This window comes from Microtus ochrogaster, linkage group LG9, assembly GCF_000317375.1.
Source record: "Microtus ochrogaster isolate Prairie Vole_2 linkage group LG9, MicOch1.0, whole genome shotgun sequence".
NCBI lineage: Eukaryota > Metazoa > Chordata > Mammalia > Rodentia > Cricetidae > Microtus > Microtus ochrogaster.
The window spans coordinates 26,937,146-26,956,264 of record NC_022034.1 but is presented as its reverse complement, the minus strand read 5'-3'; the positions used below and the strand labels follow the sequence as shown (position 1 = coordinate 26,956,264).

At 44.6% G+C, this 19,119-nt stretch overlaps 1 protein-coding gene across 1 annotated transcript in view; it reads left to right on the top strand.

Annotated features, from left to right (window-relative positions):
* The window catches only part of Fig4 (FIG4 phosphoinositide 5-phosphatase), a 119,582-nt gene extending 101,784 nt beyond the window's left edge, over nucleotides 1-17,798 (top strand). The window contains exon 23 of the mRNA XM_005363562.2: nucleotides 17,264-17,798. Within this exon, the coding sequence (XP_005363619.1) occupies nucleotides 17,264-17,441 (178 nt within the window). The 3' untranslated portion in view covers nucleotides 17,442-17,798. The remainder of the gene's footprint in view (nucleotides 1-17,263) is intronic.
* Nucleotides 17,799-19,119: the final 1,321 nt, after the last annotated feature.

Here is a 19,119-nt window from a genome sequence, read left to right as displayed (position 1 = left end):
GGGTAGGCTCAGGCTGGGTAGGGTAGGCTCAGGCTGGGTAGGGTCAGGCTGGGTAGGGTAGGCTCAGGCTGGGTAGGGTAGGGTCAGGCTGGGTAGGGTCAGGCTGGGTAGGGTAGGCTCAGGCTGGGTAGGGTAGGGTAAGGCTGGGTAGGGCGATCTCACCAGATCCCTCACAGGAGTGTAGGTGTGAGCCTGTTCCATGGGAGGCTCCCAGGAGACAATGAGAGTGGTGTGCCCTGTCTTCCATCTCTAAAGACTGACTGTAGTCACCAATCTGATTACAGGGGAAAACCAGTTTAGGCATCCTTTCCATTGTTGCTAGGAGTCTTAACTGGGGTCATCCCTGTGGGTTCCTGGGGGTTTCCCTGGCACCAGGCTTCTCCCTAACCCCATAATGGCTCTTCCATACTCTCTGGTATTATGTTCTGCTACGCTGAAGGGCAATGGAGCTTGAACTGGAACCTCTCAAGACCGTGAGCCAAAAGAAACTTTTCTCTTTACAAGCTAATTGTCCCAGGTATTTTTGCTATAGTGGCAGAGCAGATCTGCTGCAGGAACAAGGGGCGGGAGTCTCAGAGGCCCCGCCATGTGTCCAGTCTACTGAAGACCCTCCTACTAGAGATAACACCTCTCTTCAAAGCTCTGCTGCCTCCTATTAGGGCAAGCAGAGGCTGCTTGATCTTCCCAACCGCCCAGCTAGCTTAGCCCCAAAATAACCACACAGAAACTGTATGCATTAAATCACTGCTTGGCCCATTAGCTCTAGCTTCTTACTGGCTAACTCTTATATTAATTTAACCCATCTCCATTAATCTGTGTATCGCCATGTGGCAGTAGCTTACCGGGTAAAATTCCCAGCATCTGTCTCTGGTGGCTCCATGGCTCTCTGACTCCACCCTTCTTTCTCCCAGCATTCAGTTTTATCTTCCCCATCCACCTAAGTTCTGTCCTATCAATAGGCCAAGGCAGTTTCTTTTTTTCACTAATGGTAATCACAGCATGCAGAGGGGATTCCCACATCCCAAGCTAGCAACCTAAGCCTCTAAAATATAGGCCTTTGGAGGTATTTAAAAATCCAGAGTATTACCCAAATGTGTAGAGCAGATGTGACTAGGATTGGGTCAGTTGTTTAGGAAAAGTAAGCTTTTGTGTTGGAAGCAGCCCCATGCACAGACACAGGAAAAGCTAAAGCATTTGCCAACTGTGAGGAACTGATCTTGTCAACCACAGCAATGAGCTTAGAGCATCGGATTCCCAACTGCAGGTGAGTTTGAGTTGACGGCGGTAACGGCCAGTGGGTTGACAACAGACTTTGAGCCAGAACCAATAGGCCTTTGTACTTGTAGCCATGCTAATGTAAATGTCTGTTGGCTTGTGATACATCATGAATACAGGCAGAAACACTGCACAGTGATGTGACTGTTCATTACATCCTATCGGGTGACAGAAAACTTTTACTCCTAATATGCATTTCAATTTCTTGGTAAGTAGTAAGCTCTGAACTTTTCTACTGTGAAATTACTCTTTTAATTAATGAATATTTTAGCAAGGTGCCTACAAATTTTAGAAATAACTTTTGCTCATCAGACCATGCATTTTTCATGTTTATTTTCCTCTCTATGTGATCTTGAATTATTATATCCAGTGGGACATAGTTCATCATTGTCGTGATTCATTTTGCTAGTCAGATTGTCCCCAATTTCACCAGAGTTGCTGTAGCCTGCCCCCGTGTCCTTTGGACATGTTCTCATCTTTCCTAGAGCGCGTCCCGATTTCTGGGACAGGATGCTTTGGGCTCATCGTGTTCTTTGCCTGTCCTAGCCCTGAAATCAGTCATTTCTCCGAGGGTCCCTGATTCTTTTTCTGGAAGATTATATTAAAGTCAAGATCTGGGCACTAGGTGTACCTATTGCCGCTGCAGGGTCACCGCTCACAGGCTCACTCAAGCAGAGTATGCCACGTTGACGTGCACAGATATGCATAACTGCATACAAACCTACGTATATATCTACTATGTATCTGTTTTATTACCCACATAAATATCCAACATCTTTACAACTATAGATAAAATACATTTATATCTGTAGGTTTGTAATGATGCTTCTAATTACAGAGAGTCCAGAGTTTATTCCAGACTTCTCCCTTTTCATGCTAGGCCATCTTCTCCAACAGTGAGACTTTGACTCCTATTACTGTTATTGTGCGCATTTGATAGTCTCCGTATGTAATGACTCCCTTTATGGATGTCAGCCTTAAGAATGTCTTTCTTCTCTTAGATAGGCCCAGTACCCACTCCAGCTGCCCTCATGCTACCTGGGTCCTGGCACCCCCAGGCTGTCAGAGGCTGCCTCCCTATGCAGACATCTACCCGTGGGATGGCTTTAGAACTGGTTTGTGTAGGAGGGAGGAGGGAAAGCAGGAGCATGGCTCTGTGGTTCTGTGCTGAGTTTTAGTACTGAGTGGGCACCCTCTTCACCACAATGAAACTTCTCCCAAAGTCTTGGGTTCCTGGGTTCCAGAGATCTGATTATATTGAAGTAGCATGGTATCTTAATCACTGTCCTCTTGTTGTAAAAAGACACCATGACCAAGGCGACTCTTATAAAGAAAAGCATTTAATTAAGGGGTTGGCTTACAGTTTCAGAAGCTTAGTCCATTATCATCATGGTGGGAGACATGGTGACATACAGGTAGGCATAGTGCTGGAGAAGGAGCTGACAGCTTTGCATTCTGATCCACAGGTGGAGAGGGGAGCTGAGAGAGAGAGAGAGAGACAGAGACAGAGACAGAGACAGAGACAGAGACAGAGACTAAGCCTGATGTGGCCTTCTGAAACCTCAGAGCCCACCTCCTGCACACAATTCCTCCAACAAGGCCACAGCTCCTAATCCTTTCCATCCTTCCCAACAGTTCCGCTCCCTGGTGACCAAGCATTCAAATATATGAGCCTGTGGGGGCTAGTCTTATTCAACCCCCCATGTAAACTTGTTGAGTGCTTCAAGTGTCCCTAGAACATGGTTCCCTATGTGATTGCATGGAGGAGACTTCATCTCCATTTGGGACTCTCTGAATTTCTCCATTTATGGTTTTACTCGTGTTGACAGTACCACTTGCGGACCATTTTTTTTTATAAGTTTCTAAATTCAAAAAGAACCCTCTATTTTAAAAAATGGATGCAAAATCTAGATGTCAAAGCCATCTTGCTAGAGCCAGTACCCCTGGGGTGAGTCTTAGAGATCTGATTGTGCATTTCAGCCTCCTGTTCAGCCACGAGGGAAGCGGGGGCTGCACTGGACCTTCGGAGGATTTTCCTCAGTTGTCTGGATGTACACAGAGCACCCAGAATTCCACCCTAGATAGTGACTCGCTGGGGGGGAGCCACGGGAGTGGCAGTTATGGCAGCTTGTTCTGTCTTGAAAGTTCATGGCTCCATGAGGTTCCTGCTTCAATTGCTCGGGGACCATGTTCTCTTTTACGTGACCAGGGGACCTTTAAATGGATGTAGGTGAAGTGTGCTCCAGGGCTGTCGAGGCCAATCACTGACAGGAGGAGCCTGAGGAGCCCTGATGGCTGCAGTGTCTCCTGGGCATTGTTCCAGGACAAGGAATACATTAGGTGGGAATGAAGTGTGGGATCTAGCTGCCGATAACTTACTGATATAAGGCCATTGATAGCAAAACAAGAAAAAGAAAAGAGAAAAATCTCCATGAACTGTGAAGCAATTCTTTAAACCTAAAATGGCCTTAAATAATAGTTTATTTGAATCGGGGTCAAAGAAAACCAAGCAGGAGTCTGTCACATGCACATGACAGGCAAGACATGGTGGCCGTTTCTGCAACTCACTGGTTCATATTTCTAGGAGCGACAGGCCATACCTGCCGCTGCTCCAGGAGATCAAGGGCAAAGGAACAAAACTCCTAAGGCTGGAGCTTCCATGGTGGCCCATTGCCCTGAGGGAGGACAGAGCTCCACACAGGAGCAGCCCTGTACTTTACCTTTTAAACACATCATATGCTTGATGCCACCTGTCCTTTGCTGTCAAACTCGCCCTCTGATCAGACTAGCACTGTGCAAGATAACCCACCCCTGCTGCCTGCAGGGCTCAGAGCCAAGCACTTTCTCATCAAATAGCTGTAGAATGTTCTGGTTAGAACCTACAAAAACAGCACAGCTAAATATCGTTGCCCACCTCCCCAGCGTTTATAATAAGCATGGCAGAAGCAGAGAATCCACGTTCATATTTATACATGTCCAGTTCATGGGAGGGAAGCCATACTGTTCACAAATTGCATCGTAAATTGGAAGTGTTTTACCTGACTCAGGGCAGAAGACTCATCACTCCTCATTCTCTAGCACCAAACGTTCTGTAAAAGAGTACAAATGACGTTTTTATTTTAGATTCTCAAGAAGAGAATATAAAACGAGTATCAAAAATACCAATGCCTGCGGCTTGCATATAAGCGTTGTCACTGCCACTTGTATGTGCACATGTCTAAAGCTGGGAGCTGCCCACAACCTGGTACCTGCTTCAGCGATAAGAGGCCTGGGGCTGGATGTACTTTACCCTCCTGCTGGCCCTGATGGGCAGGAGTCAGCTGCAGACAGTGTGATCCAAGAGAGTGACTTGGTCTGGGGTTTCAGCATCATTTGGGGGCAGCAGAAACAATCTGCATAGTAAGTTTCCAGGAGTCATCCCCCAAACTGCATGGCATGCTGTCAGAGGGGCTGCAAGCAGGCACAACTGCTGCTGGCTCCAAAACGGCCTCCTCAGCCATATTCAAACAGTCGCTGCTGTTCTGGCCACATGAAGAATGCAATCACCTTTGCCTCATAAACAGAATAGATACTTCTGTCCATGTGACCCAGCTGCAAATCCAAGCACCGTGTGAATGCTACAGTAAATAAAAGCATGGTCACATTTTGAAGCCAGATGCCAAGGGAGTCTGGGCTGGTTGGTTTTTGTTTGGGGTGGGGGTTCTTTTTTGTTTTTCATTTTTCTTTTCGGTGAACTCCGTATACTGGAAGGAGAGTTCAAGTCAGTACTGAAGAATCTAACCTGCTCTCTGTCATAGTCGGTCCCCATAGCCACCCCATCTGCCCCCTCTTTGTTATAGTACAGCTTAAAAGTCCAAGGTCTCTGGGCATGCACAACTCTTTTTATCAGGCCCACAGGAGGCTTTGTGTGACCTAGTAACCTATAAACAAAGACTGTCTGCTCCCAGATGCTGTGGTGATGAAGGAAAATAACGCTCTCAGGAAGGAAGATAAGAGCTGCCCCATCTGGACTCCTGCGATGGGCCTGCCAGGGGCGACAGCGGGCAGGTAGCTGATCTAAGAGAGCAACCCTCACGTGGCCGTGCCACAGGTCTTATTTAGTTGTCCACTTGGGAGATGTGTGAAAATAGGCTTTTGAGATAAGTATGCCTGTTGGGTTCTGGGAAGCATACAAGAGGATTTTTTTTCTGTTTATTTGATGTGTGTGTGTGTGTGTGTGTGTGTGTGTGTGTGTGTTCATACACACGTGCATATCACTATTACATATGTGACAATTAGAGAATAACCTCTGGGAGTCTGCCTTCTTCTTCCACCATGTGTGTAGTAAGAGCCTGCTTGTTTGTTCCCGACTCCTCAGCCCAAAATCACCACACAGAATCTGTATTAATTAAATCACTGCTTGGCCTGTCAGCTCTAGCTTCTTATGGGCTAGGTCTTACATCTTAATTCGACCCATTTCTATTAATCTGTGTATAGCCACATGCTGTGGCTTACTGGCAAGCTTCCAGCTTGTCTGTTCCTGGCAGTGGCTACATGGTGTCTCCCTGACTCCGCCTTCTTTCTCCCAACATTCAGTTTAGTTTTCCCCATCTAGATCTGTTCTGCTAAGCCACTGGCCAAAGCAGCTTCTTTATTCATTAACCAATAAAAGCAACACATAGACAGAAGGACTTCCCACACCATTTCCCATTTTCTGTTTAAATAAAAAGGAAGACTTTAACTTTAACATGGTAAATTACATATAACAAAACAGTTATCAAGCAAGAATTATAATTACAATATATCTATTTTATCTTTTGTCATAACTAAGAAAGACTATAACTATCTATTCTTCAACTCCATCAAAAACTCCTAAAGGATATATTGCCTAAGTAAACAGGAAGTACATTGTAAGCAACTTCCAAAACTCTAGAATTGACAGAGACATCTCACTGCCTGGACAGTCACCCAAAGTGCTTCTGTATCATTGGGGCATCCAATCTTTAGCCCACAGGCCCATAATATCTACCAGACTTTTCCACGAGGCAGAACATTCAAAGACAGGTCTGCCTATATTGGCAGGTTGTCAGTCACTTTCTTCTGTGCCCTGCAGAATGTCTAGTAGAGTCTTTCATAAAACAGCAACACTGAAAGACCATCTCACCTTTAGGCAAGTTCAGCAGTCATTTCTCTGTGGGTCCTGCATGTCCAGTTCATCAAGAAGTCCAGGCAAGAGCAGTTTCTTGCCCAAATGGCTAAAAACTCCATAAGGAGCCTCTTTGATGTCCATCTTCCTCTTGAAGTAGCTTGGTGCTGCCAGGAACAGATGTGTCTCACTGTCATGAAAAGTCTTAAGCTCTTAAAACATTTTAAAAGCCATATTCTGAAGGTCTCTGAAAGATTTGAAGAATACCTATGTAACTGAAATATATATCTAGAAAACCTAACATGACTAGAAGCTTGACTATTATAGATGACTCTCTATTAACCTATATTTCTTAATTATACATTGAATTTTCAAATGAGCTGCAGAAACACAATACCTTAATCAAGAACAGTTATATATATATAACACAAAATTGACCTTAAATTTGTACCAGTAAACCAAGATCCATACCAGTGAAAATCTCTATAGCATATCCCCTTTTAAATGTAAACAAACATTTATAAACAATATTTGGGAATATAAGCATAATTCTCTCCAAACTGCTTCCTACTTTTTGTTGAGCAAAGTATTTTCTTGGGGGGGGGGAGGAGTCCACAGAGACCTTTCAGGGGGTCTTGGTCCATCAAACTGCATTGGTCTGGAAGGATTCCACAGGTTCTCATCCTCTGTGGAAATAAAAGAAGCAACAAATCCTTAGACTCAAATTTTAAAATCAAGATATCTTTAAAGTATATATGTTGACTTAGCTTAGCAGTCCCAAGAATCAAATGTCTTTCTGCAATCAAAAAATTAAAAGAAAACACAATAGTATACATAATCCAGACTCTTTGTGTATATTCCATCTTTACGTGGCTTATTTTTCTTTACTCCATTTAATCTATGACTGTCCATATTCTTTCTCTTTAAAGACTTTACCTTTAAAAAAAACAAACATTTACTTCTTTTTATAACTGTCTATATTCTTTCTCTTTTCTCTCCTGAGCCTACGTACATTTTTTAAACACGCTGTGACCCATTTAGAGGTCTTTTCATCTGAATCTGTCATTATTGTATATCTGTGATTATTTTCTGACCAGAACCGCTTTTTTTAAAATGCTAAGCAGCCATGGCTAGGGCCAACAGGGCCTTGCCTGCTTGCTGTGCCCAGTCCAGCATGGTGGAGGCAGGGTAAATGCCTCTGCAAGCTGCACACACTGCCTCAGTTCCAATTATGCAGTGGGTCTATGTGGAGCCATTAAGCAGTTTGTAACACGCTGCTTACAAACCACATTTAAATTCTCCTTGGCCGGACCTCCCAAAAGAGTCAGGGCCATTTGTGCTGGCAAACCAGGATGCCATTTTGAAACCATGTGGGTTTTTGTTGTTTTTTGTTTGTTTGTTTTGCTACTGCTGAATTAGAAAGACCTCTCTTAAAGGAGCTGCAGCATGCCACCAGCAAGCAGAGCCCATCTGAAAATAAAAATGCAGCTAAACTTTGATTTTTAATGTCTCGGATTCCTTTCCAAGCCCTCTCAGGTTTTATGTGGAGTGCCAATTTGTAGTAAGAGGCTGCTTGTTTGTTCCCAACTGCTCAGCCCAAAATCACCACACAGAATCTGTATTAATTAAATCACTAATTAAATTAGCTCTAGCTTCTTATGGGCTAGCTCTTACATCTTAATTTAACCCATTTCTATTAATCTGTGTATCGCCACGTACCTATGGCTTACCAGCAAGGTTCTGGCTCATCTGATCCTGGTGGTGGCTACATGGTGTCTTCCCGAATCTGCCTTCTTTATCCCACCATTCAGTTTAGTTTTTCCCACCTAGCTATATTCCGCTAAGCTGCTGACTAAACAGCTTCTTTATTCATTAACCAATAAAAGCAACACATAGACAGAAGGACTTCCCACACCACATGTGGGTTCCAGAGATCACAGTCAAGTCATCAGGCTTGGCAGCCCATACCTTCACCCCACTGAGCCATCTTCCATCCCAAACATAATAATTTTGAGGCTCTTTATCCCTGGATATTCATGCAAAACCAGAAACAATTGGGTAGCAAGACTGAATGCCATAATGTCACTTTTTAACGCAATAAATACCTGATGGAAACAACTCAGAAAGATTTTTTTCAGTTTCATGATTTCAGGGTTATTAGTCCATGTGTGTCTGGTTCCTTTGTTCCTGAGTCAGGACAAAACAGAACATGTGGTGGGGAGAAGGCCAAGGTTGTGCCCCTCGCACAAGCCAGCATGTAGAAGTGGCAGGGGCAGAGCCCAGAAAAAGAGCTGCGACTCAGAAGCTTCCTGCAATCAGGCTCTACTTCCTACATCCAGCTTCTTTCTAATAAGGCCACCAGTCGGTCAAACTGTGGTTTTGTAGGAGCTCTCACGATCCAGTCACCTGCCCGAAGCCCATCAGCAGGCAGCCGTGCACACATGACGGTGCAGATTCACCCCAGACAGCATGGCAGGGTGTTTGTCAAGTCTCAGAACAGAGATAGTGGGGATAACACCAGCGTTTGTGCATGGGGGAGAAACAAGGAAGGAGCTGCCAGGTGTCCAAAGCTCAGAACATGAAGACCAAGAGTAGCTGACAGGTCCCCCCTGGAAGTCATAGCAGGTAATGTTAGTTTGGCTGCTAATTCTGGGAGGGATTGTGCCAGATGTGTCCAGCTGTTCTTAGTGAATTCTAAAAGGAGGTGAAACTGACTAGATCACTTTAACTCTTAAAATCTAATCATTAAAGCTCTCTTCCTGGGTAGTGAACAAATCTGAGGAGGAATTGCTGATGTTAAAGTTGAGCAGGACAATGCCAGTGAAGATGAGGGGGTCAAGCAGGTACGTGCCCTACATCCCAGTCTTGGGGTGAAGGCAGAGGATCAAGCTTTCAAGGCTGCATAGCAAGTTCAAGGCTAGCCTGAGCTACATGAGACCCTTCCTCAAAAACCAAAAAGAAAAACAGATGTATGAATCTGAACACAAAGGAAGCCTTGGAGGGCACGTTGGCATGCTTTTGGACATAGAGATGCGGTAACAAAGGGATTGCTGTGAAGTTAGGAAGGTTTCTCTGCCTTCCACAGGCTCAGGGAATCTTACGGAGTGTGCAGCAGGAGAGTACCAGAGGCCAGCCCCGTATAACACAAGTTAGGAGAAAAACAGAGCACAGAGCTTACAAACATCCCATCGCCATCAAGCACATGCCAGCAAGATGAGTCCATAAAAGGTTGGAAACGCAGTGTGCCAGCTCAAAATGAGCTCAGATACAAAACTTTTACGTTCAGAACAGAGAAGACGACATTAAAATGACTTAAAGTGTCAGATGCTGGCATTCGGCAATATTTAATATGGATAAATAGCCACCTTAACAAAGAAAGACAGCTAAAACAGGCAAAAAGAAAAGCCAGCGTGAGACTCCTTAAGTTGGTGTCATGAGAGCACACTGCGTGCCCGAGTGTGTCGGCCTGCACTGACTGATGCCAGGGTGTGTGGAAGGAAACTTTAAGGGAGAAATGTCTGTTGGGCTTCCATAAAGACTTCTTGTGGAAAGAATGCTAGATTGTCATAAGGTATAAAGGATACAGAACCTCAGACCAGAAAAAGAAGTAAGGACCATACTTCAAACTATCAAGGAAAGGATATTCTCTTCAAAGCTTAAGTGTAGAAATAGGGTTTTATTGTGGCTGAGACCCCAGGGAGTGTTGTTTTCTTAGACAGAGTAGAAATCAGCTTTAGATAGCTGGACTAGAGACGTTTCTGTGGCTCAAATAAGTGATCCCAAAAGCTCACATGTCCACAGGTAGTGGCGCTATTGAGAGGCAGAAGGGCCTAGTGCAAGGAAGTTAGGTCATCAAGGGCGTGCCTTTAAGGGGATATTGAGACTCTGGCCTCCCCTCTTTCTCTGTCTGTGTCTTAGCAGCTTCTATCATCCACTCCTACTAGGATGCACTGACCCACTGCAGGCCCAAAAGACCATAGATGAAAACCCTCACATCTGTGAACCTTTCCTCTTGTTATAGGCAGATTGTCTCAAGTGTTCTGTCACAGTGACAGAAAGCTGATCAGCACAGTCACGGATATGAAGTTCATTGTCAGTAGTAGACTGTGGCTGTCTGTAGATCCAAAGTCAAGGTTTAAAGGAGAAGCTAAGATGCCATAGCTCTGTGGTCAAATAGGGTGTGCACTATTGTATGTAAGACAGCTCCAAACAAGCCATGACAGGACGAGCATGCAAAGCCTGTTCTCGGGGTCATACCGATGCTGGCAGTGTTAGCACTGCTATTCTGCGCTGCCGTGTGTTTACTGTGAGGTAAATAAATCATCAGTATTTATAAATTCTGTCATCCTCTTTGTCCATCCTCCTTGGCACACACACGCACACACCGGCTTGATGATGAGAATTCCTAGACCTGCAGTGTAACCTTAGAATGCCAGTTTCCCACCAATAGGAACCAGGGCTTCTAGAAGAAGTTGCTGCCTCTGGGCTGGTGTCAGGAAATGTATAAGATAAAAATGGAGAGTGTCAGTTCACATGGGAAGAAAGTTCTCAGTAATAAGTAGGGTTCTGTCAGGAGGACTTGGTGGACTGGGAGAAGCCACCACGGGACACGGATAAGACAACCTGAACCCTGTAAGAAGGGTAGTGGAACAGACTGAAGCCCAGCCAGGGTGTGCAAAGCCATACATTTGTAAGGAGCTTTAATTGGGTCCTTTTGAAAGACTCCCCTGCTAAGTGGCACAGAGAACAATGCATCTAGTTCTTAGAAGGACTGAGTAACTGGGTGAGACTGGGAAGCCTGTAAACGCTGGTACCCGCAGTACACATGTTTATAGTATGAAGATAGGCATAGAAAGACAAGTACCCCACGATCCCGAGGAGAAAGCTAATAGTGAAGACATTCTAGAATAACACACCACGCAAAACATTGTGTGATAATGGGGAAGCTCCCATCTACTCTGCCTGGCTACAGGTGGCTGTCATGTGCTTATTGTGTGGCACGTAATACTGAAGACTATTCTAAATATACTTAATTTAAATTAATTTAGGTGTAAGTTTAAATTGCCACATACAGCCATATTGTACACTTTGAGAGCCACATTTTGGTCTTAGGTGTTTATATTCGAGCTCTCGGAATGTGAGCTAGCTATAGAAGGAAGTATATTGGTTTTACTTTCTGAAGAACTGAATACTTTTCCACTGTATCATCTTGATAGACTCAAGACTAGGCTCCAAAAGTGTGAGCGTCTTGTTGGAAAGACACAAGCACCTGTCTGAAAACTCTAGAGAGAAGCCATGGACAGTGATGGGGAAATGCTAGAACAGCATCCACAAGCTAACGGTTGATGTCGCTGAGGACACGGAAAGGAAGATCCATCTAGTTGGGGATGCTTATGCTAGGCACACTACCACCAGTTAGATGATGAGGGCTCTTAGTCCCTGGTGGAGATCATGAAACAAAGACAAGTCACTGAAGCACATGCTGACGTCTTGCTCCACAGTGACCTCTATCATTTAGTGGATTCAAATTAGGCCTACTAAGTGTTTTCTCCCAGAAAGACTGAGCCAAATGGCCTAAAACCATCACCCAATCTTCAGCATGGCATTCGCTTGATTCTCTGGCTAAGTTGTGATCAACAAGGAAGCATTTGATGATACAAATATCACAAAAGTATTGAAAGTTCTGCTAGCAACAGGCAGAACACTGGGAAGGGAAATGGATTTTCAGTCTGGAACTCTTACTAGAATGTCTAGAAATGCCTAGTGGGGTTTGATGGATGCCCAAATGCTGATCATAGAAAGGGTATAAGATTTTAACTTATGGAAAACAATCCTATATGGTTGTTAGAGTTACGTATGTGTCATCTGATAGTTTAACATATGGAAAACGATCCTATATGGTTGTTAGAGTTACTAATGTGATGTCTGACAGTTTAACCCCAATTTTATCTAGTATCTTAGCCACTAACCCTGGCTCCTCAAGTCACCGAATTCTAAAAGCATTGCAGCCCCACCCAAGCCAATGTACATTACTGATACTCAGTACATGCGAGCTAGGAAAATCCTCACAACAGGAATTAAACTATAAGGGGCTCAATCATTAGTTCTGCATGCAGGTGTAAGATAGAGGTTATTATCAGAAAGGGCTATGTTCACAGCAGCCGTGTTGAACAAAGAACATTGAAAGGCACCAATGAGGGTTTTCCTTAGAAATGTCTGGTGCATCTGTCTAGTGAATTTCTGCCTAGAGTGTTTTCTGTGAGCAGAAGCAGCACTTAAGGCTGAATGTCATCAGTGCTCAACGTTTGAGGTGCCAAACGATACGTGTTAAGCAGCCTGTAAATGAATTGGTGAATATATTATCCTAAATAAGACCACAACATTCCCTGAGGGGGACGTATGGAACACACTGTCAAGATGGAACTGGGTTTCATAGATAAAAAGAAATGAGTCTACAATGTAATTATCATATTTTATGCCTAGAAATATGACTGGCATTTGAATGAGGGGCAATAGGTTTTCTGCCTTTGAGGCTGTGAGAAGCTTAAAAATATATTTCCTCTGTTTGTGGCCAGGAGGCAAATGTGAGGGGTTTTTTTTGGGGGGGGTGGGGTTGGCGTTTTATTTATTTATATTTTTGTAATATAAGTACAATAATAAGGTAGGTCTCTACTGGAATGCACAAAGGAAAACACTGTCACAGTTTCTACCGTGTGTAGTTTTTAAATCTGGAAACAGATGTCATCAGTCTAATGGAGACTGTCTTGCAGTGGGGGTGTCTGCCTCCACCCCTTCTCTTTCCAGCAGCCTCTTGTGAGGTCATGGATGCTGTTTTCATTCCCACCTCAGAAATGCAGAAGTCTATAGGGAGGTAAAAAAGAAAAAGTCTCCTCATTAGAAAATAAGAGGTGAATCTAATATTGCTGCTCATATCTTTATAACTAAACCTTAAACTGTTCCCTCCAATGTAAGGTTAGTGGCATTCTGTCCTTTAAAAGAGAGTGTATGTGCCGGACAGAGGTGGCACACGCCCTTAATCCCAGCACTTGGGAGGCAAAGACAGGTGGATCTCTGTGAGTTCAAGGCCAGCCTGGTCTATAAAGTGAGTTTCAGGACAGCCAGGGCTACACAGAGACACCCTATCAGGAGGGGGCTGGGTGAATAGGAAGAAGGGAAGGAAGGAAGAAAAGAAGGAAGGAAGGAAGAAAGGAAGGAAAGGAAAGGAAAGGAAAGGAAAAAGAGAAAGAAAGTTCATTCTTGTTTGAAAATACACATTTCTCCTAGCAGTTGGAATGCAGAGGCAAGAGGATCAGGGGTTCAAAGATAGCCTAAGATGCAAGATAAGACCTTTAAGAAAACAGCTGGAGCCAGGCCTGGTGGCACACCCCTGTAATTCTAGTATCCAAACATCTGAGGCAGTAGGGTTGTGAGTCTACAATTAGCCTGGATGACATAGTAAGACCTGTCTTTAGGAAAATAATTTTAAGTAATTGGAGTATGGCACAGCAGTAGTATGTGTGCCTACAATATCCAAGGCCCTGAGTTCAATTCCCATCATCGTAAAAATTTAAATAAGATCTTACTTCTCATTCTGTATCTCTTGTCTGTATAACTGATAGCAGCCGTGCTAGACCAGAAGCTGCCGAGCTTAGCAGGTGTCCGGTCATCTGGGAGGCTCACTGAAACGCCGTTTCTCGGCCTCACCCTCCGCCACTCTTGCAGGAGTAGGTCTGGCGTAGGAGCCAAGCATCTTTAGTTCTGGTGAGATTCCAGGTGCTGCTGCTGCTGGCTGGCATGGCCACACTCTGAGAACTGCAACTGAAGTCTCTGAGGGGCTCCCTGTGACTGGATCATGAAACAAAGGCTCTTTGTGAATCTAACTCTTCCTGCGCCCTTGCTGTTACTCCAGCAGTGTGGGGTCTTGAGCTTTCTTCTGACCCAACCGCAGCAGTACGTATTTTAACATTGGCATTTTATTGTCTGGTGTAGACTTTGTATCAACTCCTGGATGGGGTGTTGTGTTGGAACCCTAAACCTGCCTGCCATTCCATGTCAGCCAGTGTGTGGCGTTTCCTATTTACGAGTTTGTCATCGTTTTCTGTGACTCTGCTTTCAGTGAATTGGGTTCTGAGAAGCAAAGCAAGGACACCCACTTTATTTCTTGATAGGAAATCAAAGGCATTGGGTGGAAGTGTGTGGTCCCATCTGTGTTACCACCGGGACAGCAGGGTCACGTTCCCTGCTGATCATAAGGTTTAAGTTCCCAGAAGTCACCTCTAAACAACCATTGCATGTTGGATGTCTGCTATTATGCTTGCCAGGAATCTCACAACATGGGGTTCCATGCAGAGGTCAAGATCCAAAGAGAAAATGGGGGCCGTCAGTTCAGCTTTACAGATAGCTCACCTGAGTATTAGAAGCTGTAAAGCCTGCGCTTCCTCCCTCCAGAGTGGACTAGGTAAGGTGGTGGACATGTAAGAGCTCTGAGAAGGAGCTGGCGCAGGAGCAGTACAGGTAGTGCGTTGAGCGTGGAGTCCAGGAGATGCTGTGCTTGCTAACTTGATGGTAATCTCTGAAAATAAATGGAAGCACTCTGTTAACAGGTCTAGTGAAAATGGTTTGTCCCTGAATATTACCAACCATTAAAGACTCCTAACGCTCACCTGGAATTAAATTAACTATAGAATTCTTGTCATTTTCTAAGGTAAATTATGAATAGCTTCATATAGTATCTCAGTCATCCACCATAATGATGTGTTAAACACAGACGTTCAGTATTGCTGTGTCTATATTTTGAAACAGAGTCTATCCACTGGCATGTGATGAGATCTAGCCATCTCAGGATTCTTTTACCTGGCCTGTTTTTCCATTTCCCCCACCTCCCATCCCTCCTTTATAGAGGGGGGGAAGAGAAGACATCAAGGGGGTCTCACTGAAATTTGCCTTTGATTATAGCACACACCATCCTGTAATGGCTAGAGATTATAGGACATCTCATTGAAATAAAACTGGAAATGTCTAGTCATTCCAGATGTACAAACATCTGTCTCTGCCTACCTGCCTGTCTCTCTCCCTTCCTCCCCCTCTCCTTCCTTTCTTCTTTTCATATATAAGCTTATGTATATGCATGTTTCCACGTGTGTTGGCTCATGTGTGAGCGCAGGTATGCATGTACATGTGCACGTGTGACTGGAGGCCTGAGATTGATGTCAGGAATCTTCCTTCACTCTCCAGCTTTATTCTTTGGGGCAGAATCTCTGAGCCACACCAGAGCTCACTGCTCCAGCTAGTCCAGCCGGCCAGCTTGCTCTGGGGATCCCATCTCTGCCGTCTAAAGCAGGAGCTGTGAGCAACCTCCATGCCCTCCTGGCCTCCGTGTGAGTACTAGGGATCTAAGCTCTGGTCTTCTTACTTGCAGGGCCAGCAGTCTGGCTGCTGAGTCATCTCTTCAGGCTCAACATTAATGGCATTTGAGAGGATAAGAAAAGCCCACATTTAAGGGCCGCACATTCTATGAACAGAGATTCAGGGGTGTGGACGAACTCTTGAATGGTGTGTTTTTTTTTTTCCTTCATGTTACTGCGCCACCTGGGTTCCAGCAGACAGCTAATGTTCCAGGAGCCTCTGAGGTCCACTGTGCTGATCACACACCCCTTCTCTAGCTCCTAAGTCCCAGCTAAGCAAATAGTGAGCATCAGGTGCCCAGGACTCCTCCCAGATGCCCAGGAGCAAAACTGGGTCCCCAGTCTTGGTTCCCAGAGCATATAGAATCTTCTTGAAAGTTGGCCAGGTAATGAAGTGTGTGGTCACTTGTCCTTGTCCTTCACCATGTCTAGTGTCCTGTCCCTTCTGACCACTGGCCTCTGTTTGACCTTGTGAGCACACACATGAACAGCACGCGTCCCCCACACGCGTGTCCTCTGTGTCACTTCTGACTTGTTGACTAGCTAAGTGTGCAGTACCTGGTGGCCATTCACATTGCTGGAAGGCGAGGGCGTGTCAGCCACCGCCACCATGAATTTTAACAAGGCCGTTCTAGAGACCGTGCCTTCCTTGAGGGATGGGTCGAGGTTCCAAGCACTGTAGTCAGCTGTGTGGGTGAGAACAGAGGGGCGTTTTTGAATAGCGGATTCTTGAGTCCCTCAGAAAGGAAGGCAACTGCTGGTCTCAGATCCACCGTTCCTCGCCCAAAAGCCTGAGGCCAGATGTGTTGTGGAATTAAGAAGTGAGTGTTAGCACACCAAGATACAGTCACTTCATACTAGCATCCCCAGTGAGATTTGAGGCCGTGTCTGATGTTTGTATGGCACACAACGTTTGCATGTAGTAGCGTGAGGAAGAGAGAACAGTGCATTGTAGTCGGGCCGGATGTTCCAGGCAGTGTCGCTTTTGGTTGTCAAAGTTTTTTAGGATTTCAGAATTTCAAGTAAGAAACTACAAATAAGTAATTGTTAGCCGTGTTCTCATTTACTGACTACTTGTTCAATGAGCAAACATTCTTCCGATGTAAACTCATTGGTCAGGGTTATGACTGTCTCCTACTCCATTGATTCCTACTTGATCTTCCTTTGCAAAACCAAGTGCCTTCAAAGACAAAGAACAAAATTTAGGTATAGCCACCATCTGAAGATGCTTCCAGTGGGAACCAGATGGACACAAAACTATAAAGCTGTCATTCTGTGAGGACCAGAGACAGGGATTCTGCCCTGCCTGGGCATCAGGGATGGCTTCCCAGGCAGTGTTTATCCAGCAGTCTGCAGCCAGAGGAGAACCGGCCAGTAGCAACTGCAGTGGTGCTCATGGCTGGCTCGTTCTAGTCCTTTTGGTTTTCTTTAATGCAGCCTTCATTTTTATCTCTTACAGAACTCCCATTTCAGCTTTCTCGCAAGACAACATCTATGAAGTTCAGCCCCCACGAGTAGACAGAAAGTCTACAGAGATCTTCCAAGCCCATATCCAGGCCAGCCACGGTCTCATGCAGCCCCTTGGTAAAGAAGACACAGCCATGTACCGAGAGTACATCAGAAATCGCTACTTATGAAGAAAGCCCTGAGGGAGACAAAGTTGCCCTGGTTTAGACTGTGATCTGTTCACTGTTGTCTGTGAAAAGGAATCCTCTGGATCTGGAGATGCATCTGTGTGGCTGAGGACACAGACTGCTCTTTCAGGGTCTGACTTTGGTTCCTAGCATGCCTGTTGAGTGGCTCACGACCTTCAGCAGCTCCAACTACAAGGGCTCCAACGCCACCTTCTGGATTCTGAGGGACACAATTAAAAACAATGCTAAAAGTAAAATCTTTAAGACGTGAACCCCCAAGTCCTTTGCACCTGAAGCTTTTCACACCTTGTATCATGCAAATCACAAATTACAGGTAATAAAGAAATGATTGCCTCTGTTGGTGTTTTGCTTTTGATCTAGTTTAGGAAACTTCACATTCTATAAAATGTCACAGAAAGTTTTGCTTTATGAAGCTGGTAGGTTTTTATAAGTATCTGCTATGTGCTAGGAACCATGGCAAGGTCTATGAATATCCCAGTAGCAAACAGCCCTAAATATTTTCTCTTATGAAGAATAATCAGTTTTCCTTTTCTTCATAGTTGGACATTTTTAATTTATTCTTGCCGATTGTGTGCTAATTTTGAATTTTGACTGGGAAAAATAGTATTTCCTTACTATTAACTGTATTCTTAGGAAATGTACTCTGAAGTGTTTATGGATAAAGGGACAAGATCTCAACAAAGTACCATCTAAAACAGGTTCAGGACAGACAATGTGTAGCAGAACATGTGAGGGAAACATTAGAACTAGGGAGAGACATTTCTTTCTACTGTTCTAAGAACTTCTCTATAAATTATAAAATAAAGCATTAGTAAGAGCTATTTGAGGGGCTGGAGAGATGACCCAGAGGTTAGGTGAGAGTGCATATTCTTTTACAGAGAACCTCAGGTCTGTTTGGTCCTCTCCTCTGTGTTACTCATAGGAATAAAGTGTAACAGGAGGAAGCGGGCTGCTTGTCGTCCCAGCCGCCCTGCTAGCTTACACCCAAAATAATCACACAGAAACTGTATTCATTTAAACACTGCCTGGCCCATTATCTCTAGCCTCTTATTGACTAACTCTCACATCTTGATTTAACCCATTTCTGTTACTCTGTATATCACCCACGAGGTCGTGGCTTACTGGGAAAGATTCAGCATGTCTGACCTGGCAGCTCCATGGTGGCTCTTTCTCCAACTCTGCTTTCTTTCTCCCAGAATTCAGTTCTGTCTCCCCACCTGCCTAAGTTCTGCCCTATCAAAAGGCCAAGGTAGTTTCTTTCTTCAACCAATGAAAGCAACACATAGACAGAAGGACCTCCTACACCAAACAAGGGCTTTCTGGGAATTGGGATGTATAAAATATAATCAAGTAGGGAACTGAGACATAAAAAAAGGCATCAGACATTTTGTGGCAGACGGCTAGAACACAGTTGCCATATTAGTGTGACTGTGGAATACTAACCAGATGTGCCCATCACCTGTTGTGTCGGCTCACCCTCACTGAAACTCCAGCTCCATGAGATCTAACACCCTCTTCTGGCCTCCATCAGCATCTGCACTCACTGTACACATAGGTGCACATGCGCGTATGCACGCGTGCGCACAGACACACAAACACACCACTCGTACTTTCAAAATACAATTTTTATGGCTGTTCTAAACAATTTTATGGTACACAG